A 25,576-nucleotide genomic window follows, 5' to 3' on the forward strand; every position below is an offset into this window, starting at 1 on the left:
CCGTGAGATCAGCCAGGATAACTCCTCCGCCGCTCCCATCCACCACACCAACCGCGCCCAGCTCCGCGCCGGGGCCTTGCGGAAACTTTCCTTTCCCCTCCCTGCCCCGAGCGCCCTCAGCCCCCCCAAAATGGCGGCCGGGGCCTGCCCGCCCTCTCAGGGCCGGGGGCGGGCGCCGCGGAGCCGCACGGCGGCCGGGCCGGGCCGCCAGCCCCCGCCCGCTCACCGTGACGTCAAGCACCGCCCGGTATCGCGTCCCTCCCCTCATTGTCAGCGCCCGCACCCGCCGCCCGAGCCCCGGAGCCCCTCGCGGGCTGCGGCTGCCCAAGCCCGGGCTGGGAGGGAGCGAAGCCTGGCCGCTCCTGCTGCCCAGGTAGGCAGAGGTGCGCGGTGAAGGGGCGGAGGGCGGGGGTTGCCGCAGACCGGCGGGGCGGGGAGGAATTTGAGGCATCCGCTTTGTCTTTGACCGCCGCCGCCGCCTTTCCCGTCCCTTCCCGTGCGGGCGAGCGGCTGCCTCAAGGCCGGGTTGCCCGCGGTGTTGGCGGCGGCGGGGACCCCCCGCGGGAGACCCGGCCCTGAGGCGCCCGCCGGGGCCTCGGCTCCCGCTCGGAAATGGAGCCGCCGTCGGGCTCCTTCCGACGGGACCGGAACAGCCGCTTTCCTGAGCGGAGATCGGCCCCGTCCCCGCCCGGGAAGGGCACGGTCCCGCCGCTCCTCGCTGTAGCGAGCTGCCCGCAAGGAAGTTCCTAACTCCATTGGCTGCGGCTTGGTTGAGGTTTTGAAGGTTTCCAGGCGCTCGACGCGTTTTCTGTGGATAACCATTTTTTTTCCCTTGCTGCAGCCACATACTCCCTTTCCTGTTGCTTATTTTTCCCGAGTTCCCCCTTCTTTCCCAGTCCGCCCACGTTTATAATATAATTAATAACGTTCTTTTATATATATGCTTTTCTGATGCTCTGACTTTGTTAATCACTTCGTTCTTCTTTGCTCCCCCGTCGTGAGGGAGTTAATTAAGGGAGCATTGTAAAACTTTTTTTTTTGCCTCTTTTGGAAATTTCTGAAACTTCCCTCATTTGGCTTTGTCAGGTGTCCCATGTGCTGGCATGTGAAGCCAGTGGCACAGCAAACCTTTGCTTGTTGTCCTTGGTGATTGCGCTTTCATTGCCTATCTGCATTTTTCCCCCTTTGTAATGCCATATCTGAAGCCTTTAAACCAATTAAACGCAAGTTAAAGTTACCATCCCAGTTTGAGTTAGGTGCGGTGGGGTTAGGCTTTAACTGGTGCGTAAATTCTGTTAAAATATTCCACAAAAACCGGGGGAAGGAAAGGAGTGCTCGTCGCTGTCGGGGCTGTTGCTTTATCGAGCCTCTCGCCGGGGTGGGTGATGACAGTGGGAAGGGGGGAATTTTACAACCTGGAATGGTCTGTGGCATTCCGTGTTTAGAGGGGGAAAAAATGCAGTAACTTCCCACATGCCTGCAGCCTCATGGCAGAGGTATGCATCTGCTGACCTGCGGGACACTGGGGGGAGGCGTCGTTCCCCAGCGTTACAGTCCGTGCGAGGACGGAACCGGCAGCTCCGTGCCCGGGTCGCTTTGTGCAGCCAGTACCAGCTGGCACGTTTCGGCAGGGACAGCGTGCTCTGTGGCTGGTTTGCGGCACTTGCAGGAGTGTAATTCCTCCATTGTATCGGCTCTGCAGCGGTAAGGACCGCACAAAGTCCCTGACACGCCAAGGGACCCCTCCTAGACATGGGACCCTCTCACCAGCATCGTGCCTGCACCCTTGGAGCTACTCAGTGCTCAGCCCTCTGTAGCCCTGCAAGGAGGAGGAGGACATGGAGAGCTGATTGCTGTGTTTCTTTTGGATATGAGTCTGAAAGTTCCTGGTAGAGGAATGAGTTGGGGTAAAGGCAGTGTGGGAGAGCAGCACAATTCAAGAGTAGTCAGGTCCCTATTAACCAACCTCTGCATCTCCCGATTGAAGTAGTTCTTCACCCTCAGCTTCCTCATAATGCTATGAAATAATAAAGTTTCTGCACTCCAGTACAGGCCAATCTGACCGATGTTGACTTCCTAAGAAGCAGAAATAAGTTACAGGAGTGTAGACTTTTCGCCAGCCTTCTGGCTGTCTCTGTGTTCTGAAAATTGCCCAACGAGAGGAAGTTACTGATTTTCTTTATTTAATACGAGGCTAGGAATTGTAGGCAAAAATAACTCGTGTTAAAAAAAAGAGAACTCTCAAGAAATGATAATATTTAAAAGCACGTATGCCTTGCAATCTAGGCCACATTATTTTGTATTGGTGATTACATCTTTGAGCATGACCTTACCAGAATATTGTACCAGGGACTCTGAGGCTGTGCATGTTCCCCATAGGCTTTCCTTCCCACCCTGGGCTGCAGTTGGTGAGGAACCAGAGATGTCTTTCCTCATGGGAATTTTTCATAAATGAGCGAAATGACAAAGAAGGACAACTTTGATACAATTGTTACACTAAAATGAAGCATATGATGTCTTTAGGCGGTTGTTTTTATTGGAAGATTCCCATGAGGGTGATGATTTGTAGCAGTAATATGTTTTATACTAAATAGTGGACTGCAGATCATGGGAGCCTTTAAAACGTGATGGAATGGAGAACCTTTGTTGTGATGGCTGTGGCATGGTTACATACATCTTCACACCTCTAAGGCCTGCTGTACAGATTTTTGCCTTGGGTAATGCTTGTATTTGCACACTTGAAGTAGAAAGCATGAATGCTTTCAAATACTTGGTGGCAGCTGATGAGCAGGTGTTGCTTGCCAGCACTTCTTGCACTCCCAAAGCTGGTTGTTGGCTTTGTCCTTCCACACTGTTGTTCTCTCTGCTTTCAATGTGCTGAATCTTTGGAGTGCTTTAGTCTTTTAACTTGATCTCCTCTTCCCTGGTAGCCACCAAAGGTGTGATTAGTCTCCCTGCCCAAGCTCATCTGTTTGCCAGGGTAACAGGGCTGGCAGCCTTCTCCTGGTGGTGACTGCAGCCACTCACTGCACACTCTGTGAGCAGTCACATCTCTCTGGATTTGAGGGTTTACAGCTGGTGACTGAATCAGTTTGGTGGAAAAGCCACAAACCCATTTGCCCTTAACTGTCCAGATTTAGGAGCCTTCATAACCACCCTGCCTGAGCAGGCATGCCAGGCATGCCATTCCTGTGAAGTCGGTGAGGTTTGGCTTGATTCAGCAGCCTGAAAACCAGCGTTTTTGAAATGATCCAATATAAAGTGTGGCATTGGATGTCAGCCATCAGAATGTGGCAATTTAGGCCTTAATGCTTTTGTGTGTTAGGTTTTGGCAGTGATGTTCCCCTGCTGAGGCCCTAATCTGGGCAGATAAGGGTTTGTAAGATGCCTCAGCCCTGTGTGCATTAACCCTCACCAGGGTGGAGTAGGATATGCAGGTGCAGCACTCAGCTTTACCTGAGCGTGACAAAAGTGTGAATGCTGTGCACAGGCAGTTTCTGTTTCCTTTTCTGTAAAAGAAAGCTGAGAATATTTTTGCTGTGCAGAGAATGTAACATTTGTGTTCCTGAACATTTGAATTTTGCATAGAAACACAGTTAAAGGTGAATGCACTCTGTGAGTGATGGGCTGAAAGGAGAAGGGGATGTTTAGAAAAAGGAAAGTTTTAGTGTTGTACTTAGCAGTCAGCCTACTCTGCAGCTTTGTCTTTTCTCCTAATAAAGCCCCCTAGGATCCACCCCAATAACCCAGGAATGAAATGCATCACTTCCTTGCTTAGGAACAAAGTTGCCAATGCACAGGTATAAAGTATAAGAACACTTAAGCTGGTAAATTTATTTCAGTGTGACTGTGGGCGGATGAGAGTGGCTGCTTGCTCCTGTCAAGCTGGAGGAGAGATGAGTTCTCACATCCTCTCCAGCCTTGGATCTGGGAGGAGCTGCATCAGTGCAGGTGGGCGCTGTGCCTGGAGGAGGTGGGTTTGCCTTCCCCCTTGTCCTCTTTTCTCCTCCAAGTGCCCTTTCCAGCCCTACCCCGGCTGACAAAAACTCCATGTAGCCGCGTTCAGAGAGTTGATCTGGGTGAAAATTAACCATCAGCCTCCTCCCAATCCCTTTAGCCCTGCCACATTCCCAGCCTGGCTGCAGGGCTGCTTTACTCTGGCCAGGGGAAGGAAGCATGAGGCTAGGAGGAGGCAGGCACAGTGCAGGACCACCTGAAAATAACTATAAAACTTAAGTTTGAGGATCTGGTCCAAAATTTGTGAGGTCACTTGTGCAGTAATAGCATCCCTTGAACATTTAAGCATTGCTGTGTTGAGGTCTGTCACCACCATGCTTTTGCAGTGAGTTTGGATGTGCTACCTTTGCAAAATTCCTGCTTGCACAAAGTGCTGCCCAGGTTTGGGCAGAGGAATGGAAACATCATATTAAGAGGACTTTAGTGGAAAATTTTCTACATTTTTTAAGTCCCAATCTTTTTGGCTCTGTTTGTCAGAGCTTCGTTGAATTGAGCAAACCTCAATGTCCTCCTCACAAAGTAACTTCAGAGTCCTGTCATCTGGGCTCTGAGCAGCTCTGCTGAATATGGGCCAGCAAAGTGCACCGGTCCCACGTGTGTAAATACTTTGTGTGAGCTGGAAACTTCTGTGTGGCTGCTCCTTGGCCTGCTGCAGTGTGATAGCTGTCATGCTGCCCTGCCCTGTGTGTCAGGGCTGTGCACAGCCCAGCCATGCCCACTGCCCTCCCTTGGCTGCAGGCCTGGTTCCACGCTTCCTTGTCTGCTCCTGAGTGCCCCAGGATGAAGAAATGGGGGACATGCACTGTCAGCTGTGGATAATTCCTCATCCCTCCTTGCTGTCTGCCTTGCTTTGTGGGGAATGTGGTGGTTGAGCTGCTTCAAGTCACAAAGTGGAAAGCTTTAAGGATTTTTAATCAGTACTGGGTGGACAAGCCCCTGCATGTAAACATTTATAGTTCTGAATTTACTTAGCTAATTGGTTTTTAAGTCATAGTTTGACCTGCTGTACTGCCCAGGCCATAGTATCAAACCTTACTTAGTATTGAATTAACTCATTAACTCAGCCAGTTTTGAGGTTTGTGATTTCAACTTGCAAACTTGATGCCTGGAGGAGGGGGAGGGGGTGTTGATCTAAATAAGATTTTTTTGCCACAAAAACCCCTGTGTGTGTTTGTGATTGTTTGGCTCAGAAGCAGTAGGACTGATTTCATTCAGACCCTTTGCAAACAGTGCTGTGGCCATCCTTGATTGTGCTCTGCATGCCTCTGAGAAAGCAGAGCAGCAGGAGATGAGAAGCAAGGCTTTCTTACCCTGCTAGGATTCAGCTTTGGTGGTTAATATTACAAAACCACTGGAGCTCGGGGCTCATGTGTCAGGCTGTGCAGTAGAACAGCATCTGTGGCTGCAGGCAGGTGATGTGAGAGGGCTGCCTGACCTGTGCCGTGGCACAGCAGCCCTGTGGGGCAGCTGAGGAAGGTGCAGTCTGGTGACACACATCACCTGTGCTCCAGACAGCAGCTGTCCCACTCTGGGACCAGTGGGCAATGTCTATCAGGTCATCCCAGTGACTGCTCCCATGTCCCCTGAGGGAGCAGGTGACAGCAGGGACCCTGCACTGGAGGTGCCAGGGTAGGTGAAGGGGGTGTGGGAGCAAAAGAGGGAGCATGTTGCTGTGTGACAGTGCAGGGCCTGTGTTCCTGCTCCTCGTGTGAGTGTTGCAGTGTTCTAATTGACCTCTAAAAATGGAAGCTTCATGCTAAGCTGAAAATGTCTTTCTGCATGACTGATCGCGATGAACAGAAGCTCGAGCAACTCTTTAATTAGCTCAAGAATGTTTCTCTTTACCTCGAATGTACCTCTGGTTACCTTCCTTTTCCCATTTTCCCCTGCTGCTGCATGCAATGCAGGGCTTGCAGAAGGGCAGCTCTGGGCTGTGCAGCAAGGCTGGTTGTGCCAGGGGGGTTCTGAGGGTTGGTGTCGTCAGCCCTGCCACCCTGCTGCATGCAGCACAGCTCTGCACGATGGGAGTGACAGCTTTTGCTGCAGTGCTGCACCCTCCCTACGTGTTGCAGCAAAATCTGTCAGCCACGTTCATTCTCAGGATTGCATTCATTAAAATTGCTTCTATAAGCATTAGCTGGCTCGTAAGGTTCAGCGCTGCTTTGTGTCTTTCCCCTCTGGATTGATTTGAAAATCACAGGATGTGTTTCTGAGGCTGCAGAGGCTCCAAGGTTGTGCTGATCATCTGATTCCACTGCAGCACTTTCTGCTCTTGTGCCTTTGAGGTGCCTGTGCCTCACGTGGGAGTGCAGTGGGTTACCTTAAAGGGAAAATCTGATGAAACTTCTTCAAGAACTTGTTGTTACATGTGATATCTTAGTGGAATTTACTGGAATAGAATGGAGATTCCTGACCTAGGATCTGGAACAGAGCTGCAAACACATTAATTTCTCAGGTAGTGTGAATCATTTGGAACTATGTCTGTTTTTACTGGAAAACAATAATTCCTGGATGATAATAAATAACTACTAGTACTGCTTTGTGGTGAGAATTTGAACTTGAAGCAATTGTGAATTCCTAATGAAGTCTCTCACTCTTCTGTCTGCATCCTATTCTGTATAGCTGCTCTTCAGGATTGTTTTTAATGTTACTGAGTATGACTAATGTCCTTGCATAAAGGCATCCTGTGTAATGTGGGTGTTGTTTCTGTGTGAGTTTTGGCTGCTAATATATTGTAAACTGCCTGCATGTTTAAAAATTCTCTGAACGTTACCTTTTATGCACTGGGCAGAGCATAAAAGGTAGTAAGGAGTAAGAAGAACTGGGAGTAAGAAGCCCAGTTTGGAATAGATATTTTCCTTTTGTCTGTAATCACTGTCAGAGGGGCTGTGAAGGGAACAGTGCGTATCAGCAGTGCTTTGGGGGAGCTGTGAGATTGTGTGTGAAGGTGACTGCAGGAACAATGCTGCAGTGGAGGTGTGGAGCTCCTTTCCAGCCCTGTTGGGAAGCTGGGGAGGCTCTGTGGGGTGAACTCCGCAGAGCACAGAGCACAAACAGAATGCTGCTGTGTGAGAGCTGGGCTGAGGCTGCCTGGAGGTGCAGGCAGAGAGAAGCAGCAATGCTGAGTGCAGGGAAGCAGCTGTGCCCTGCTCACTGCCAGGTGGCACTCCCTGGCTCTGGGTCACCTGCCCCTCATTTCCCTCCTGCAGCAGCAGGAGTGGCCAGCCCCATTCTCTGCTGGCTTTCTCTGCCTGCCTTACACCAGGAGCGCTCTCCCAAGTCCTCACACACGCATCTCCATTCACTTTTCCTCAGCTGCCTACGCCTTGAGCTGATTTGCAAAGCTGGGTGGGTTCTCTCTTTTTTTTTTTTTTTTTTCTTTTTTTAGTAATCTCTGCTTGTGTGCCTCTATTGAGTGCTGCAACTGCTGGGTTTGTGGCTGAGAGTTCAGCACAGTCCTTGCTGTGGAGCCCAGCTGTGTGTGAGCTGGTGGGGCACACAGAGCATCTCTCTCTGCAAAGGCAAGAGTGGCAGCAGCAAGCTGGACAGGCTCAGCACAGCAGTGGCATGGACTGAGTGCCTGTGAGGCAGATCAAGAGAAGGTTTTTCTTTCCTGCTCAGTACTGGTGAGATGCTGTCTGAAGTGTCATGAGGTTCAGGTGGATATTTCACTTTAACAGGTTATCTAAATCCCCATCCAATTTGACCTTGGACACTTCCCAGGATGGGGCATCCACAGCTCTTTTGGGCAACTTGTGCCAGTGACTCACCACCTTCACAGGGAAAAATTTCTTCCTAATATCCAATCTTAACCTACTCTCTTAGTTTGAAACCAGTGCCCACATCCCATCAGCACAATGCATGGTAAAAAGTCTGTCTGTGTCTTTCTTATAAACCCTCTTTAGATATTGAAAGGCTCCCCAGAGTCTCCTCTTTTCCGGACTGAGCAACCCCAACTCTCTCAGTCCTTCTTCACAAAATTATTACAGTCCTTGGCTCTTTTTTGTGGCCTCTTGTGAACCCACTGCAGTCTTTCTGAGGACACCAGAACTCCAGATGTAGTGCTGCAGGTGGGGTCTCATGAGAGCAGAGTGGGGAAATCACTTCCCTTGACCTGCTGGCCATAATTTTTTTGATGCAGCCAAGGATCATTGTTGGCTTTCTAGGCTACAAGCACACATTTCTGGGTCTTGTCCAATTTTTTGTCCAGCACCCCCAAGTCTGTCTCTGCAGGGCTGCTCTCAATCCATTCATCCACCACTCTGAGCTGATGCTGGGTATTGCCCCATCCCAGGTGCAGAAAGTGGCAGCGTGGTAAATTCTGACTGAACATAAAGGAAAATAATTTTCTCCCTGAGATTGTTCTGACAGGAAACAGGGCCTGAAAGATTGGGGCATTTCTGACCCTGGAGATTTTCACAACTTAATGCAGTCCTGAGCAACCTGCTCAGCTTTCAAACCCTGTTTGAAATCAGAGCTGGACTGAGGTTAGCTTCCTCCCCTTACTCTAAGATGAGAGAGAAAATGTGAATTTCCTGCTCTTTCCCTCCTCTGTAGAAAGGAGCAGCATGGGGTGGGGGAAGCAGTGAGGTCCTGTCTCAGTACAGCCACACCAGTGCTTCCTTTCTATGAAACATCCTTCCTTCCTTCAGCCCAGGGAGTACAAGGGGAAAAAAACATGTAAATAACAATGCAAGTGAGCACGGTGTCCTGGAGGGAATCCTCTGCTGCCATTTTTGCTTCGTGCTCTATTTTTCACTCTCCACTTCTTAAATGTGCTGCAAGAAAAGCCTATGCCCTCTTGGCTCTGATCTTCATTTAGCATAGGATTCAGATAAATTAATGCTTGGCATTAAGCCTGCAGATTTTGTCATTAGCATCTTGTGTAATCCTTGCAGGAGAACCTGTGCTCCAGGAGAATTTGTCTGTTTGTCCAGTAGTCAACAACCTTGGATTACCAGTGGGCTTAAAAGCAAATGCAGCTGCCCTGTAGAACTGCCTTGTTTAATACAAAGTAATTCAAGATTGTTGGTGTTCTAGCAGCCTGAAATGGAGAATTTGGAGCAAAGTTTTCCCATAATACTCATGAGTGGAGTGGCATCTTTAACCCTTTCATGACCTATTGCCAAGGAAGAGCTTTGAAGTTGCTGATGTTATTCAGCCCTGTCTGTGGAAGAAGTTTGGCTCAGGACCTTCCTGATGGAAATCCTGTGCCACACTTCTGACCCCAAACAACTTAGCTGCCTGCTGGAGGGGGCAGCTGGGTGCTGGGATGGTCTCTCTGGGGTGTTACAGCTGTTGTGCTGTTTCAGTGCCCTCCCTAGCCAAAGGAGACACTTTTCCCCAAGCAAATAGGGAATTACTCTGGCCCATTTTTGAAAGAAAGAGCAGAGGCCAGCTATCTCTCTGCTCTCTCTTTCTGCATGAAGGAGCATCCCAACAGTGACTGCTGAATGCCCCAGCCAGTTCCCACACCTTTCACCTCTGGCTTATGGAGAACATCAGGTGCCCTTGCAGCTCTTCCCAGAGCAGAGTGTGGTGCAGGGTGTGTGGCTGCTCTCTGCCTGCCAGGGCAATGAGGTGCCCTCACTTTTATGTCCTGTTTGCCCTGGCACAATGCTGAATGTCTGTGTGTGAAATGCCTGTTGTCATTTTGAGAGGCTCAGCCTGCAAGTGAATGTATTCCATCCATAAATCCATCGAGGCTTTCAAGTGGGCAGTTTTCAGTGGCAGAGCTGCCCAGTGTCATAACACCATCTTGGCAGCTTGTTTTGGAGTCTTCCCATTGTCCATGGAGGGTTAATTTTGAGGTTAAAGTCCCCACAGCTACAAGCATGCTCTCACAAAGGCAGCATATTCCTGTTTGTAAATGTTATTTTATTTACTTTATTGTTACCTGAGGGTATTTTCAGCAATAAATTGAACACAAAGACAACTGTTAGGATCTTCTGTCCTCATTGAGCAAATCATATTTAAGAGTGATTTATAAGACATTTTTAAGTTCCTGAATACTTCCTTTCATTTGACTTCACACTTGCCAGTGAACAAAAAAGCTGCAGGTTGGGAGCTGAGAGAGGAAAGAAAAGCTGCTTGTGATATTAGTATTTGTGGTACAGCAAACACTAACAGGGACAGAGTTACCAACTGTTTGTGTTGGGTGGCCTTGGAGGATGGGGAGATTACTCAGGGTGTGTGATTACCCAGCCAGCCCTCACTTTCCTGTGCAGGTGCCTGTGAGACGCTGTGCCCGTGGTCCACCCAGTTCATGTGACTGGGGAGAAACCAGCCAGGCCTTGGCTGCCCTGCCTGTGAGTCAGAGCCTGCTCTGCTCTGCTCTGCGTGGGTACCTGGTGATGGAAGGTGCCCTGGCTTGCCTGCCTGTTCCTGGCCTGGCTGCTGCTCCTGCAGGGTGGCTGTGGGATCTCAGCACATCAGCCCTGATGTGCAGAGTCACTGAGACAACCCTTGTGGGGCTCGGAGGTCCTGGAATGTTGCCAGGAGTGTCTGGTGGCTGGACTTTGATCCTGCACAGGAGATGACACCTGTATGAGGATGGGAGGATCTCACTGGGATAAATGGTGAAGGGATAGGTTAATTGTAGTGTGAAACACAGGGTTTAGAATCCCGGTACAGGGGGGTCTAGAGAAACAAGATGGAGGAATTGGGGCGTGTCCTGTCCTCCTTCTTCTTCTTCTTCTTGTCCTCCATCTTCTGTGGTGGTGGTGGCACTTTGGGATTGGTTCTTACTAAAAGTGCACTTGTCAATAAGGGTGAAAAGCATTGGGGAAAATAGGTAAATATCTTATAGGTAGTTTTGGGTATAAAGATAAGTGACCGCCCCGCGGGCTCTCAGTGTGTCCATGGCTGACGTGCTGTGCGGACCTCGAGAGAAAATCTTGTAGATAAAAACTAATAAACACTGAAGACCGAGAAAAAACCTGAAGACTCTTTTCGTCCTTTGGAGCGCAGGCTGTCCCAAGGCCACCCCGAGCCTTTCCAGGCCATCAAAAACAGCCGAGAACGGGACAGGTGGCCAAGCACCCTGAGCTGGTGATGGTGACAGCACCCGGTGTCTTGCTCCAGAGCATGTGGATTTCATGAATTGCAGCCAAAGGTTTCCCTCAAGCTGGCAGTGATGCTGCTGCTGTAACCCGAGCTGGGCAGCCTTTATGCCAGAGGCATTTCTAATGGCTGACAGCTTCCTCCTGGGCTTTTCATGACAGCACTGTTAGCCCTGCTGTTCCCCAGGCTGCTGAACTGAGGGGTGCTGCTGCTCTCTCCTACATCTCTACATCCTACATCCTGATGCCTAAATGTGAGAATTTCCAGAACATGGCTCAAGAAGCACCACATTGAAAGACTGACTTTCCCCATTGCCCTCAACACAGTGATCCAGCTGTTGGGGTTTTACTGCCATAAACGATGCCAGTCTTAAAACATCATTATTGGTGGACAATGTTTGTCCAAAAGCTGCAGAGTGGCACAGCTGCAGTGAGCTCCAGCATGTGCCACTCTGACACACAGCCTCTCACTGGGAGTTTACAGCTCGAGTCCAACCCCTGGTTTGCTCCAGGAGCAGCAGCAGTGGCACCTCTAACCTGAATCAGATTCCTTGGCCTCCTCAGGGGCCCTTCCACGAGTCTGAATTGCTGCTAATTGCAGACTTTGTTCAGCTCTTTGCATTTTGGCTGCAAACACAGGGCAGGCCAGGCTGTGAGCTGCCTGCAGAAGTGCTACTGTCCATCTATCCCAGGGCAGGGTCCTGAAAACCTGCCAGCAATTTAATCTGCATCTGCACTAAGCAGGGCAAGATGTGGATTTGGATGTGTTAGCCAGGCCAGGGCAAGCTTCTCACAGCCAAATCAAGAGAAACAGCAACATGCCCTGATGAGGGATCCCCTCAGCAAGAGAAGCTCTGCAGAGACTTGGGGTAAAACTTCTACTGATTTGGGAGATTTCTGATGATTGTGTTTCTTTCTAGCTGTAGGGCTGTTCTGTTCAATGTATGGATAGCAATGCTAATGATTTATAAAGTTGACCTACAAGACAGAAGTTAAAATTGGGTTTATTCTTGAATATTGAATTTTATCAGAGTAATTAGTCTTAGATGTCTGCTTAGAATTTTTGAGTTACAGGGCTGTTAGTAAAGATTAATGGAAAATTAAATTTTTGACACTTACTGAAATATGAATGATCATTTTTATTTCAGGTCCCATTTTATTTCCTTGTGCTGCCATGCCAGCAGTCTGAGGGTCAGTGCAGTGCCTGCTGGACCTGCTCAGAACAAAATCCTGGGTGCACAGAGCAGAAAGAAGTGCAGGGCAAGGTGTGCAGAGAGGACAGGGCACCTCTCCTGAAATGGAGTTTAAAGGTGACAGTCTGAGCTGTTCCCAAAAGATCTTCCCTGCTAAGGAGTGGGGACAGTCCTGACCACATCAGTGCTGCCTTATGTTTGCCCAGTTCTTGGCATGGCTTGGCCTGGATCTTCCCAGACAAGGTCAGTCATGTTTGGAGGCAAAGCAGGTTTAAAAGGGCAGGAGTTGGTGCCAAGGACAGACCTAAGCCAGGTTTATGTTCTGGTCCAGGTGAACCCTAATGCTCTTCTTGGTTGCTGATGACAGTGCAGTCTCCAGGAGCCCATTCATCCAGCTGGCCTGACACGCTGGGATCAGCTGGGTGATTATCTGACAGTGCTGCAGATTGTTTTTGTGTGTGGAGAATGCCTGAATGTTTTTGTATTGAATGCACAGCTCTAGCAGATTACATTTTGGGTACACAGGTACCACACACAGGCTGGGCGCCTGCCTGGCCTTTCATTTTTGCCCAAGGCAAAAAATTGATGGATTGGGAGCTGCAGCAGTCCAGTAGCTATGGCAGCTCCCCAGGCTGTTCCTGTGCCAGCTGTAAGAGCTGAAAAACTTTCCTTTTAGCACTTACAAACTTCATTGAATAAATTCTTCCAGGGAGAAAGTCACAAGAGTTGCCAGTTGTCTGTGCTACAGAGTTCATGAGCTTGATTTTGTGGGACGACCTTTGGTTAATCCCAGTTTTGTGCAGGGTTTGTAGGGATCTACATGGAAACCTCTGAGTGCCTGAACAGATCTTTTAGCCAGAAAAACTCACAGCAATCAAAGGAGTGTTCCTGCAAAGCTGACTCAGATGTCCTTCTACTCTGTTAGGAGAATGGAATGTGCCCTGGATCAGAGAGGATGCAGAGAAACAAACAACACTCCATAAATTTAATGCCAGCAGGGATATGTTTGTAGCCACGTGGCTCTTGGGTATAGTATTAGGGAGAATGTGAAGGTTAGAGCTGCCTATGCCTAATCAGCAGAATGATCCAAAGATGGTTATGAATACTTGAAGCTAATCTTATTGTGTATTGTACCAGGCAGGCCTTTCCCAGCTCTGTAGGTGCTGCTGGATGAAGGATTGTGTGTGATTTTGGGTGTGTAGCCACTTTGCAGTGTGGCACTTGTCAGATGTGCAGTGTCAGCCCTGTTTCACCTGGACAAGTGTTTGTGACAGGACAATAAAGGAGCTCAAGAAGATAATAAAAGCTCTGGTGGATGAGAACAATGCTGGAAATGGACACCTGGGAAGGAGGGACAGCAGCAGGGGAAGTGTTCAACCGTGCAGATCAAAGGGTTCTTCCAACCTGCAAGTTTTCTCTCAAGTGGTCTTGCTGAACTAGGAGTGGGTCCCTGTAGGAATAACCTTGAGGGATTTTTCTCCCATGAATGTTTCTCATTGCTGCTTTATGACCCATGAGGACTTCCAGCTTCCATAACATTGTGCAGCAAGAAGTTCCCTCATGAACCACCACATACAAGCAGAAGGAGGGCACTGAACACAGTGAGCCCAACCAGAGACAGGCAGAAGGCACCAGGATGGGACAAGGGAGTGAAAACAGCAGCAGGAACTGAGGTTGATGGTACTGACCCAATTTTCAGCACAAGCATTCCAGAGGAGGGTGGAGGGAGTAGCATTGTGCTTGAAAGGTAAAATTTATAGTGGCCAGATGAAGAGAGGAGCAAGTTCAAGAGTCAAGGGACAATGTCTGAGAAGAGCTTTTACTCTGTGCTAAATATCTGGGAATAATGGAAGTTTGAGAAGCACAAAAGATGCAGTGATGCAGGAGAGAAGAAAAGGAACAGAGGAGAAGGCACTGTAGGTGCAGCTGAGGTTTCTGTCTCCTCAGCATCCTAGCTGTACCCATAGCCCAAACCAGCTGTTGGGGAGGAACATGGAAATAATGAATGTGTGTTTCCCTATTGTCTGCTTCCAGGGGTGTCCTGAGTCACAGAACTTTGGGTTCTTCACATTCAATAATCTTTGACATATAATTTTATTCGTTTTTCTAACAATTTTCTGGATCTTGCTTGCTCTGAATCTCCCCTGAATCTTTTCAGTTAGTCTGGGCCTTTCAGCCAGCCCATGGGTGGCTCAGCTGATGGATCATTTGAGCATCCAAGAACAGACACCTTGGTATCACTCCTATGCTATGGTTGCAATCACCTAATGTTTTTTGTCTAGCTGTGGCCATCTTCTAGCACTTCAGATAATGGCAAACTCCACCCCACAGCTTCCCTTCCAGCCCTGCATAGTACATATAAAGCTGAGTGTGTTGTTCTCAGAAAAACAAAATCATTCTAGGTTTTGGGGGTGTGACTGCATGAACCTTGCAGAGCAACAAATTCTATAGGTACACCTAAGGTGTCTGCTCTGACAGCTCTCTCTGGAGACCTTAGGAAGAGGTGAAGAAGACATTATGAAAATTTATGGGAATGTACATTTTCTCAGCAATATTTAAGACTGATAATAGTGAAATAACAGATTATAAAAGTGCTTTTTCTTGTGCTGTTTCCACAGTTGTACAGGATAGACACCAGTGCCAAGGGACCAACAGTACAAGAAGTGGCTAGCTACCTCAGCTAGCACATATTTTGGGCCAGTGCCAAGGGACCAACAGTACAAGAAGTGGCTAGCTACCTCAGCTAGCACATATTTTGGGGCTGAAGTGATGGTGAGAGCCATCCCTGAAGTCCCTTCAAAGCTGAGCTGATGGAGATGGGAGGGAGGATGGAGGGTGAAGGAGGTGGGAGATTTCTGTGTCCAGTAATGATTACAAAAGCACCACTGAGCTGGGGCTGCCTTTCCCATGCCATCTGCAGGATGCTGCCAAGTTTGTGACTCGCTCAAGAGATGCCTGCATAGTGTTTGTGAAATCAAATGTGACAGTCAGATCTGCTCCTGAGGACAGCACAAGTGGCAGCATGGGAAGGAATAAAACATCTTTCTCAGCTTTGATTCCAGTGCAGGGTGGCACATAGGAGCAGCACTCTGAGGGGCTTTGGGAGTATCAATCCATTGCTGAGCAAGAGCTCCAGAGCATGGGAAACATCTCCCTTGTCTTGGAGCTCCCAGGGCAAGGGTGCCACTAGCAGCCCTCTGTTTGGCACTTGTGCAATTCTGTATTGCTGAAAGGAAGGTGCTGCAGCTGGCCAGCAAATGCTCAGACCTGCTTTGAGTGAGCATCAAGCAGTGATTTCAAGGGGGAGCTGGAGGAGAGTGGCTTTGTTGAGGAAAGCAGAATCTCTGCTGTGCATGATAAAGCACAACTGCTCAAACCCCAGTGCTGCTCAAAGCATCTGCTGTGAGCAGCCCTGGGTGGTTTTATGCTCTGTTGCTTTTTTTGGTCCTGCCAGCTCCATATAGGGAAATTTATTTTATGTTGCAAGGGGAAGAGCAATGCTGAGGAGTTCAGTGGGTGATTAGAGTGTTGACGTAGGGTCAGTGTGACTCAGTGATGTGCCAGATCCTCTCTGGCATCTGCAGAGCCTGCTGCAGTGCCTCACATTGCTGTGGATGCTGTTTGGTGTCATAATTTGAGTTTCCTTGAAGATTGTGGTCACTGTGGTTATTTTTGACTGCTGTCTCATCATTTCACATCTCTAGTCTCACATTGTATTGGTCAATAGTCAATCCACTTCCAGATTGCTGAGCTTTTTTCTGACTTTTAGAATTTCCTGCTCCCTTTAGATGCAGCAATTTCTGAGACAATTCATCTCTCAAAATATGTGCATCCCCCAAAAGTCACTTTGTGTTCAGTGGGACCAGGGAGCCCCTGTCCCTTCCCATGTAAGCAAATCCACAATCTGCCCCCTCAGCTGTCCCAGGTTGTTGGATGCCTGCAGGGCTGATGTCACACAGGGGACTTTGGCTCTTGTTCAGTCTGTCTTGTTTTAGACCCTTTTTATGTTCTTGAGAGAACAGGAGTGTTTTTCTCCTGTTCTCATGACTGTGTGTCATTGTGTCAAGTCAAGAACCAGGTGCTGGGAAGAACTTTCAAAAGGCAAAATCCTATGAAGAAAAACTTTCCTTCTTTCTGTTTTTAACTGATTGAAGGCTCTGGCTGCAGTATTGCCATTTGCTGCATTTTGTGACACCTGTGTCCTTTTTCTGTATAGATGGCAGAGAAATTTTACTTTACAAATGAAGGATGACATGCTGGACTCCTCCCAGCCCATTCACCCTGGGGCAGGGAAGAGAAGTCCCAGTGATGCTCTCACCACGTTGAGCTGTGGTACAAGCATGATTCATCAGCAGCATTTCTGTTTGTGAGCATGACATGTTCACACTCCCTTCCATACCTGTGCAACACTAGAAATGTTGTAATTAAACCTGCAGGTGTATGTGCACATGGTGCAGAATCCAGCAACACATCTAACCTATACCTCAGGTGGAAAAGTATAAATTAGAACAGTTTCATCAGCTTCTCCCTGACCTGCTTGGCCACTGGGGACTGCTCAGAGAATTCCCTTGCTGCCCCAGGTTTTGCTGATGTGCACCCACAGAGCTGCCCTCATGCCTGAAGTGACTCTCAGCCACCTGATGTAGTTTGAATTCATAGTTCTGGAAGCATTGCCTGAGGTTCCATTTCCCCAGATGTGTCCAAACACTCCTAGCATTCTGATCAATGCAAAAATACAGTTTGCAGGGGTATTCTGAGTAATAGTTTAGCAGAAAATAGAACAGGGGGGATTAAAGTTCACCTCAGCATTTAGGGAAGTGGAGGGAGTAGTACCAGATCTATGCTGCATCCATAAAAGCATGGACAGTAGCCCTGCTCTGCTCCTCACTCTGGGCCACCTGTCAGCCAAGGAATGCAAACCTCTGTGTGCTTTCACAGCACAGGGCATCCCAAGGACTCAAACTTCAATGAGGCAAATTGCTTTTCTAATCTCTGATTATAGCTGTGCTTGCATCTATTGATTTCTATTGCCTTTGATGAGTGCTGCTCTCAGAGTCTATGGGAAACCCTGGCAACTGCAAGAACAAACAAATAAATTAGTAAAAAGAGATTGGAGACTAAGGCATTAATAATTCTCATTCACCTGTAGGATTGGGCAGAGCCACATGTGTCATATATGGGGGCTGTGACACACCAGCTGTGCCATCCCTGCCACCTCAGGCTCACCCAATCACAATGATCTTGCATTATCAGTATAAAAGTGCCAGCAAAAAGATTAAAAAACCCCAAAGATTAAATGCAAAATGTGCTTGTGAGAGATGTCAGTCTCTCCTAGTACTCCACAGACGTGTGGCAGCTGCTGCATTTCTGTCTTGGCATAACAGAGGGCACAGCAGGAGTCTGTTCCAAGTTATTTTCCCAGATGAATGTTTTGGGGACATCCTGAAATCAGGAGCAGTGGGTGCCTGTGGGACTCATCCCAACAACCAAACCAGAGCAAGGATGTGTAGGGTGAGATGATTCTTACATCTGGAGAGGAGCAGCATTGCAAGCCTAAGGAGCTCTGGCTGAGATGATGTGAGCAGGTCTCAGGTAGCAGCCATTTAATTGTTGTTTCTGAAAGAGATGATTCTTATCTCGTAATTCATGCAGAGTTTAGCTAACACAAATGTTTCTAGCTGCAGGTTTATTCCCTCTGTTCACAGCTGTGAACTGACTGTATGTGTTTTGTGCAGGCAACATAAAGTTATTCCAAGGGAAGTTAAGTCCAACAATTCTGCTAAAGAAAAATTTTTATAAATAGTAGATAATGAGCAAAAGTGAGTGTGCAGAAAAAAAAAATAAATGTAAGAATATTAATGGTAATTGAGAGTTTTAACTCAAGTAAATGTCTTGAACACTGAATTCTCACAGCTGTATAGCCAAAACCATGCAGAGTCAGAAGAGCCCTCCAAAGGCTGAAAAGGCTGCCTTAAACTGTGGGAGCAGGCAATTGATAATGCTAAATATGAGTGTAGTTAGGAGATAAGCACACTTGTTGAGGAAGATCAGAAAACCCAATGATAAATCTGTGGGGAAAGCAGGATCAGAATGAGTCATTTAAATAGTGAATCCTGGTAAATCACTGCAGTGTTTGGTGTTACAGTTCTGCTTTGAATTGGTTAAATGTGTGAAATTGGGGTTTGACTCCATGTGCTCTAATAAAGAACATTTTAGATCAGACAAAATGTTTTTCCTTCTTTTTTCTGTAGGTAGTTACTGGCCACATATTTTGCCTTGGTGTTTTATTTGAGTACCAGGTATTTGGAGGCTCCCCAGGCTTCCTGTGTGTCTCATTTGAAGAATGTTCTTTCAGAACTCAAATCCAAAGGGATGCTGTTGTGCCTCTTGGCTTAAGGCAGGACTGCCCTTGTTGTTGAGGCAAAAAATCAGATCTTTAAGTTTTAAAGAGTCAATAATCACACTTGATTGCTTTTCTGAGCTTTTCCAAAGCTTTCAGTTCATGTTCTTGATGCATGGCCCTGCAGAGAGAGTGGCATCATTGCTGGGGGACAGCTGCCATCAGATCCCTGAGCCCCCTTTGTTGTCAGTAGGGGAAGAGTTCTCCTCCTGTGCAAAGTCCTGTTTCCCTGGCAAGGTCAGGTGAAGACAGCTGAGCATCTTTTCCTCTTTCAATCTAGAAGACTTAAGAGCTGAGCAAAAGGAGATGCATCAGTCTTGGTGTGGAAATATACAGTCCAGTACCACATAAAAAATAATATCATCCCTATTGCTGTAGGAGCATTTCTGTTCAGTATTTCCTCTGGTACAGCCATGAGGAGCTGTCCTGAGCTGCAGGAGCACATCAGCTGCTGCTGTGACCACTGAGCTTTTCAGTGTGTCCAGGAATGCAACCTGCCAGAGTCTTTAATCTGATTTTATTGCTGACTCAGATGGCTCTGTTAAACTCAACTCCCCCTACTACATTTGCCACTGCCACAGTTTACTTGCTGTTATGAAAGTTATCATCCTCTTTCCTTCCTGTGGGTTTTTTGTTTTGGTTGGGGTTTTTGTTTGTTTAGTTTTGGGTGGGGTTTTTTGTTGTTATTGTGGTTTTTTGTTTGTGTGTGGATTTTCAATTGTTTGGGGTGGGGTTTTTTTTGTTCGGTTGGTTTTTGGGGCTTTGTTTTGGTTTTTTGTTGGTTTGGGTATTTGATGGGATTTAGTTCCAAAAATTTTAAGATAGAGATAGGCTGAGAAAAATAGAAGTCCATACATCCATATCAGATTGTTCAGTGCATTTACAACCATTAGATTTATTTAACATCTCCTTTTTAAATATCCACCAACAATATTAATTAGCATTAGTAATAGTCCCAGTGTTTGAATCCTGTACCATTTGCTCTGATTCTTTAATATCATTGACAGACTGGAGAAGGGCAGTCACAAACAACCAGAGTAGTTTAGGTTGGAAGTTCCTTTGAGTTCTGTGGTCCAAGCCCTAACCCAATTCATGACTTCAAAACAGGCAGATATCTCTATCTCTATATCTCTATATCTATATCTATATCTATATCTATATCTCTATATCTATAGCTATATCTCTATATCTATATCTACATCTGTATCTGTATCATCTATATCATCATCTCTGTGTATCTATGTATATCTAATATAATATTTTATATTGGCCAATTCCCCTCAATCTTATACATGTGCACTTTATTTGTAGTACTGATTTGGTCTGGTTCTGTCTCCCAGCACTGAGGTTACTTCTGGCTATGCCAGAATGTTAAAGGTTCTCCAGGTAGGAGATTTGTTGTAGATCCTTTTGTTTGTAGCTCTTATTGTTTGTAGGTGTTGCTTTACATCTTCTTCTCCTTATTAAACTAATTAGATTGAGCCTCTTTGCTCTCTGGCAGTAAATCATGTCAGCTGGGGAGGTTCTGGGACATTCCAGAGCCATCTCTGGTACAGCTCTGAACCCCTCTGTGATGTCCCCCAGCCTGTGTGGAGCCTGTGGCAGTGTCAGAGCAGTGTCACAGCCAGCAGCCCTGTGCATTTCTGCCTGCATGCTGCTCTGGCTGTGTGGGGAGGAGGCTGCTCTCACTCCAGCCCAGCTGCTGCTGGGTTAACCATTAACTCCCAGCTCCTGGCCTGGCAGGGACAAGCTTTTGTTTTCAGACTCTCTGTGGCCTTTCCTGTGCTGGTCCAGTGCCATTCCTGGGGTTCTGCTGGGGCTGAACAGCCTTTCCTGCCTGCAGGCAGCTGCAGTGGCCTCAGCAGTGTGGGGAGAGCTTGGGGGAAGGTGGGGCAGGAGCAGGACATGGCCACGGTGGTGAGGGAGGGGACAGGCACGTGGCCAAGGCTGTGCTCAGGACACCAAGGTTCCTCTCCTGGTACTGTTTGCAGTGCTCCTTCAGGGGCTGAAGAGCCTGAGTTGAACCGTGTGGGATTGACCACAAATCCTCCAGTGGTCCTTCAGGAGATGGTCCCACAGGTGCCCAGGGTGCACCAGGAGGGTCCCCACGGTGGGGACAGCCTGGGCCCCCTGCCTGCCTGGAGATGGATCCCCTGCAGCCCAGGGTGTGCGTCAGGGTGCTGCTGCCTCCCTTGCTGGCACTGCTCACATCCTGCTCATCACACTGTGCCGTAGGAAACTCCTGCGTGTTTCCTCTGCAGACAGTCCACAGAAATTCTGGAGGTCAAGTTCTGTTCCAAGACAGATTGCCTGAGCAAGGCTGAGATCAGAGCTGCAGTCATCCTGCCTCCACTCAGCTTTGCAGCAGCCCTCTCATGCCTCAGGCCCCTCAGCCCAGTGCTAATGCTGAGTGCCACAGGGGACTTCAGATCCTCCCAGGGGTCCCTTTCCTGCTCCTCCCTCAAAGCACAGAGGGATTGTTTAAAAACCACCCTGGCAGCTCTGAGCTGAGCTGGAATAGTTCACACTGAGTGTGTCAGTGTGCTGATGAGTTCTAATTGCTGCTCGTGTCAGCAGCAGCAAGGAGAGGGATAAGCAACTGCTCATCTCCTGGGTGGGTGAGTGGGTGGCAGCTGAGGGCAACAACAGCTTTGGAAATGGGAGGGAGAAACTTGAAACTCCACTGGTAGAGTGTCCTTGGGATGTGACTACAGCCCAGGTGAAGATTTCTGCAGAGCAGCCTGAGATGCTGGAGAAATACTGCAGTGTCAAATGGCAGCAGCTCCCAGTCCCCTCCATGTGCCAGCTGGCATGGGGGGCCTGCCCCATCCCCAGTTATGGCTGGGGTTTGCCTTTTTCTGATTCTGTTTGTGGCTCCTGAATCTTCATCACCAAGGTATCCTCAGGAGAGAGGTGCAGGGCTGGAAAGAGAGGTGTCTGCTGCAGGTACAGGGACCTGAATCCTGCATGAGTGTGACCCTCTCCACACGAGTGTGACCCTCTACACACGAGTGTGACCCTCTGCAGCCTGGGGTCTCACAGTGAGCAGCTGCCCTGGCTGGGGAGCCCTGGCTGAGGCTCCACTGGAGGTGCCCAAACCACCTGGGCAGAGCAGCATCGAGGACCCTTCCTGCCCTTAGCCCTGGGCAACAGGCTGCTTTTGGTCACAAAGGAACAAAACCCAACTTCAAACCCCAACAAACCCCAACTTCACACATTTTAACCAACTCAAAGCAGTAATCTAATATCAAACACTGCAGAGTTTTGCTAGGATTCACTATTTAAATGACTCATAGTCACAAAGTAAATGGACTGTGGCTCTTCTCTGCAATTTCATTTCACCTAATGTAGCACTCAGAAATGTGTTTAATTAAAAAGTTATTTATATAAACATTGATAGCCTAACTTAAACTGTGAATATATTTTATATTATGAGCTCTTATATTGATTTGGAGCATTTTTTTCTTTCAGGGTGAGATTGCCTCCACTCAAAGGAACAACAACACACTGGAAATACACAAGGTGTATACCATTCACCCAGACTAAGAAAAGCTCTGTTCTGAAAGGAATAAAAGAATCATGGCAGAATGTACAGGTTACAAGGAAACCTCAAATCGACACCTCCGTTTCAAACTGCAGAGCCTCAGTCGCCGCCTCGATGAGCTGGAGGAAGCAACAAAAAATCTGCAGAAAGCAGAGGATGAACTGCTGGACCTCCAGGACAAAGTTATCCAGGCAGAAGGCAGCAACTCCAGCATGCTGGCTGACATTGAGGCCCTGAGGAAAAGAGTGCTGAAGATTGAAGGCAAGGATGAAGAAATCAGGAAGGCTGAAGAGCTTTGCAGATTAATGAAAGAAAAGCTTGAAGAGGAGGAGAGTCTCACTCGAGATCTGAAGTCAGAAATTGAACTCCTTCAGAAGAGAATGGCAGAGCTGGAGAAGCTGGAGGAGGCTTTCAGCAGGAGCAAGAATGACTGTACCCAGCTGTGTCTTAGCCTCAATGAAGAAAAGAACCTGACCAAAAAGATATCTACAGAATTAGAAATACTTAGGGTGAAAGTGAAAGAACTGGAATCATCTGAGGACAGGCTGGATAAAACTGAGCAGACCTTAACAGCTGAGCTGGAAAAGCTGAAATCCTTAGCCCTGAGCTTTATCACCGAAAGAAAACATTTTAATGAAAGAGAAAAGCAAAATGAAAAAATAATCCAGGAGCTAACACAGAAACTAGAACAAAACAATAAACTAAATAGGGCAGATCAAACTAGAAATGCATCCAACTTGCTAGAAAGGTCATCCAACAATCTCTTGGACAGAAATGATATGAGAATTGAAGATGACTTGACTTCTGCACTGCCTTCTAAGGAGACCAGGAGGAAGGGAAGTGTGGATTACCTGAAACATGTAGAAAATGAAACCAGGAATAAATCAGAAAACCAAAAGAATAAAAACCAGGAAGACAACAAAGTGAAAGATCTCACCCAAGAAATTGAGAAACTTAAAATTCAGATCAAACATTTTGAATCTTTAGAAGAAGAACTTAAAAAAGTGAGAGCCAAAAATAATGATCTGCAAGACAGTTACTTGAGTGAGCAGAATAAGAACAAACTCTTAACAGGTCAGCTAGAAGAAATAAAAATGCAAATAAAGAAACAGAAAGAGCTGGAGAATGGAGAAGTTGAAAATGAAGATACAAGCTTTTCTAGCAGGGGAAAGCATGACAGACCTAAATACAGAGGTGTCCTGGCTGATTTGGCAGCTGCTAAGCACAAGCCAAGGGAGCTCTCACCACAGCAGCGCCGGGAAAGAGCGCGGAACAGAGACTTTGCTCTCAGCAATGACAGCTACAGCCACACTGCTAAAAGGGTGCCCAGTCCAAGCTTGATGAACAGAAAAGCAGGGAAAGCTTCTGCTGCATCTGCCCTTTTAGACACTGCTGTCACAGATACAAGGAGACTGGAAGAGAAATCTTTAGTTTCCACTCTTTCTTCTGGTCAGAAGGAAAGCTGCGTCGTGCAGAACGAGGGGAAGAGATCCAAAGAGCAGCCATCTGTCCTCAGCCGGTATCCTCCTGCTGCACAGGAGCAGAAGGCTTGGAAAGCACCTTCCAAAGCCGTTGGTGACACAGGCCTGAGGTGCAAGGTGGAAAAGCCATCTCAGGTGTTCCGTGGGAGCTGCCAGAATGGCGCTGACGCACGGGATGAAAAGCCAAGCAAAGGAGAATCAGTGGGTTCTTTGTCTGAGAAGCTGAAGACAAGTCAGGCTGAGGTCAGTGAGGGCTTGGGGGACCCACAGCTCGCCAGGGGTACCCACAGCTCTTCCAATGGCACAGCCTCAGCATACAGGTACCACGTGTCCTCCAGCGGGTCAGCCTCAGACTCTGCTGCCTCCAAAGTGGAAGCAGCGAGCACTTTTGCCTCATCACACAGACAGCCCTCAGAGGGGAGGGCCAAAAGGGCAGTGATCTCCCAGGAAAGAGAAGCTGCAGACACATCACCTGAAAGTGGGAAGTTTTCAACGCTGACAAAGCGCTCCCATCACTCCAGGAGTCAGGAGGACATTCTGCAGCTTCTCACAGGTCTTGATAAAGAAGGCACTGAGCAGTCTTCAAGCTCAGCAGCAGATCATGTAAATATGGGTTTAAAAACTGACTCCAAAACCATACAGAGTAACCAGGAAAAAGTTAATTCAGATGAAGAATCAGGGAGAGGCAAAAAACCAACCACTCTGTCAGATTTTGAGACGAGAAAGAAAGTCAGTTCCAAGCAGTTCTCCAATTCTAGGGGAGTTTTTAGAGCATCACTTTTTGAAAATGACAGAAAAACTGTGAATGATGAAGACTCTACCAAGTGCATAAAACCATTAGATTCCAGCACTGGAGAATTGAAATCCAGAAGATCCTTCAGCCCTAGAGAAGCTCTGAGATCAAAAGCCATCATTAAACCTGCAATTGTTGAGAAGGATATGAAGGCAGTCATGGGAGGGACTGTTTCAGAGGCAGAGTCAGAAAAACAGAAGTCTGCTGTTAAAATGGTAACAAATAAAATGACAAGCAGCATCACAATCTTTCCTTCTGAGCCAACAGCTCCAAGGAGCACTGCAGATACAGCAGCAAAGGAAAGGCATGTTACCACCAGCAACATCAGAGTGGCTTCAAATGAGCCTTCACCACCAATAACAAACAATGTCCCTTCACCCTTTGAGGTGTCAATAAATAGAAGTGCTCTGAAGCCATCTGAGGCAGACAGAAGTGGAGAGGCAATGCTGAGGAGTAAAGCTGAAACAGTGGTCTCGAGAAGCAGCATTATGCTAAAGACCTCTGAACTGACAGAGAGGAACAGTGGAGAGAATCAGCTCTCTTCCAGAGAGCCTGTGGAGACAATCAGCTGGAAGAGTCACAGCTCATCAGATGCAGGTTCATCCGAAACAAAGCACGTCACTGTCAGAAGTTCCTGGAGAACAAGGCAAGGCCTGCATTCCCTGGAGGACTCTCAAACCAAAGTGGAGAAAAGTGCAACTTTCAGTGCCACAAACTTGTGTAGATCCTCAGTGGACCTTTTAGAAGGGGAAGGGAGTAGTTCAAAACCAGACTTCATGGAGCAGCCTTCCTCAAGGACAAGTGCCACAGCTAATTCTTGGAGTGCCCCTGAGCTGGGGTCCCGAAGGACCAAAAGCAACTTGAGTGCCCCTGAGCTGGTGCCCCGCAGGAGCTGTGCCAGTGACCCTGCAGCAGCTGCTGCCTGGCAGCGCTCCACGCCACCTGTGAGTATCCTGTCCTGGCACTCTTGCACTTGATGAGGTTCTCCAGGTTGCCTGTTCCTTGTAGGCTGCATGATTTGAAATTTTACAGCTTATTTCCTGTCTTCAGCACTGTTCCACTTGGTAAGGTTCTCCAAGCTGCCTGT

The 25,576-nt window shown here is 47.8% G+C and overlaps 1 protein-coding gene across 2 annotated transcripts in view; it reads left to right on the forward strand.

Annotated features, from left to right (window-relative positions):
- The first annotated feature begins 284 nt into the window (after nt 1-284).
- The window catches only part of LUZP1 (leucine zipper protein 1), a 30,045-nt gene continuing 4,753 nt past the window's right edge, over nt 285-25,576 (forward strand). The window contains exons 1-2 of one of the 2 annotated variants that reach the window (XM_054292608.1): nt 285-373; nt 22,143-25,433. In XM_054292608.1, coding sequence (XP_054148583.1) covers nt 22,251-25,433 — 3,183 coding nt within the window. In that variant the 5' untranslated portion in view covers nt 285-373; nt 22,143-22,250. Of the gene's footprint in view, nt 374-6,240; nt 6,473-22,142; nt 25,434-25,576 lie in introns of those variants that run through there. The other variant, XM_054292609.1, reaches the window with a different exon arrangement.

This window comes from Melozone crissalis, unplaced genomic scaffold, assembly GCF_028551555.1.
Source record: "Melozone crissalis strain CALT ecotype California unplaced genomic scaffold, PUWL_Pcris_2 ptg000111l_1, whole genome shotgun sequence".
NCBI lineage: Eukaryota > Metazoa > Chordata > Aves > Passeriformes > Passerellidae > Melozone > Melozone crissalis.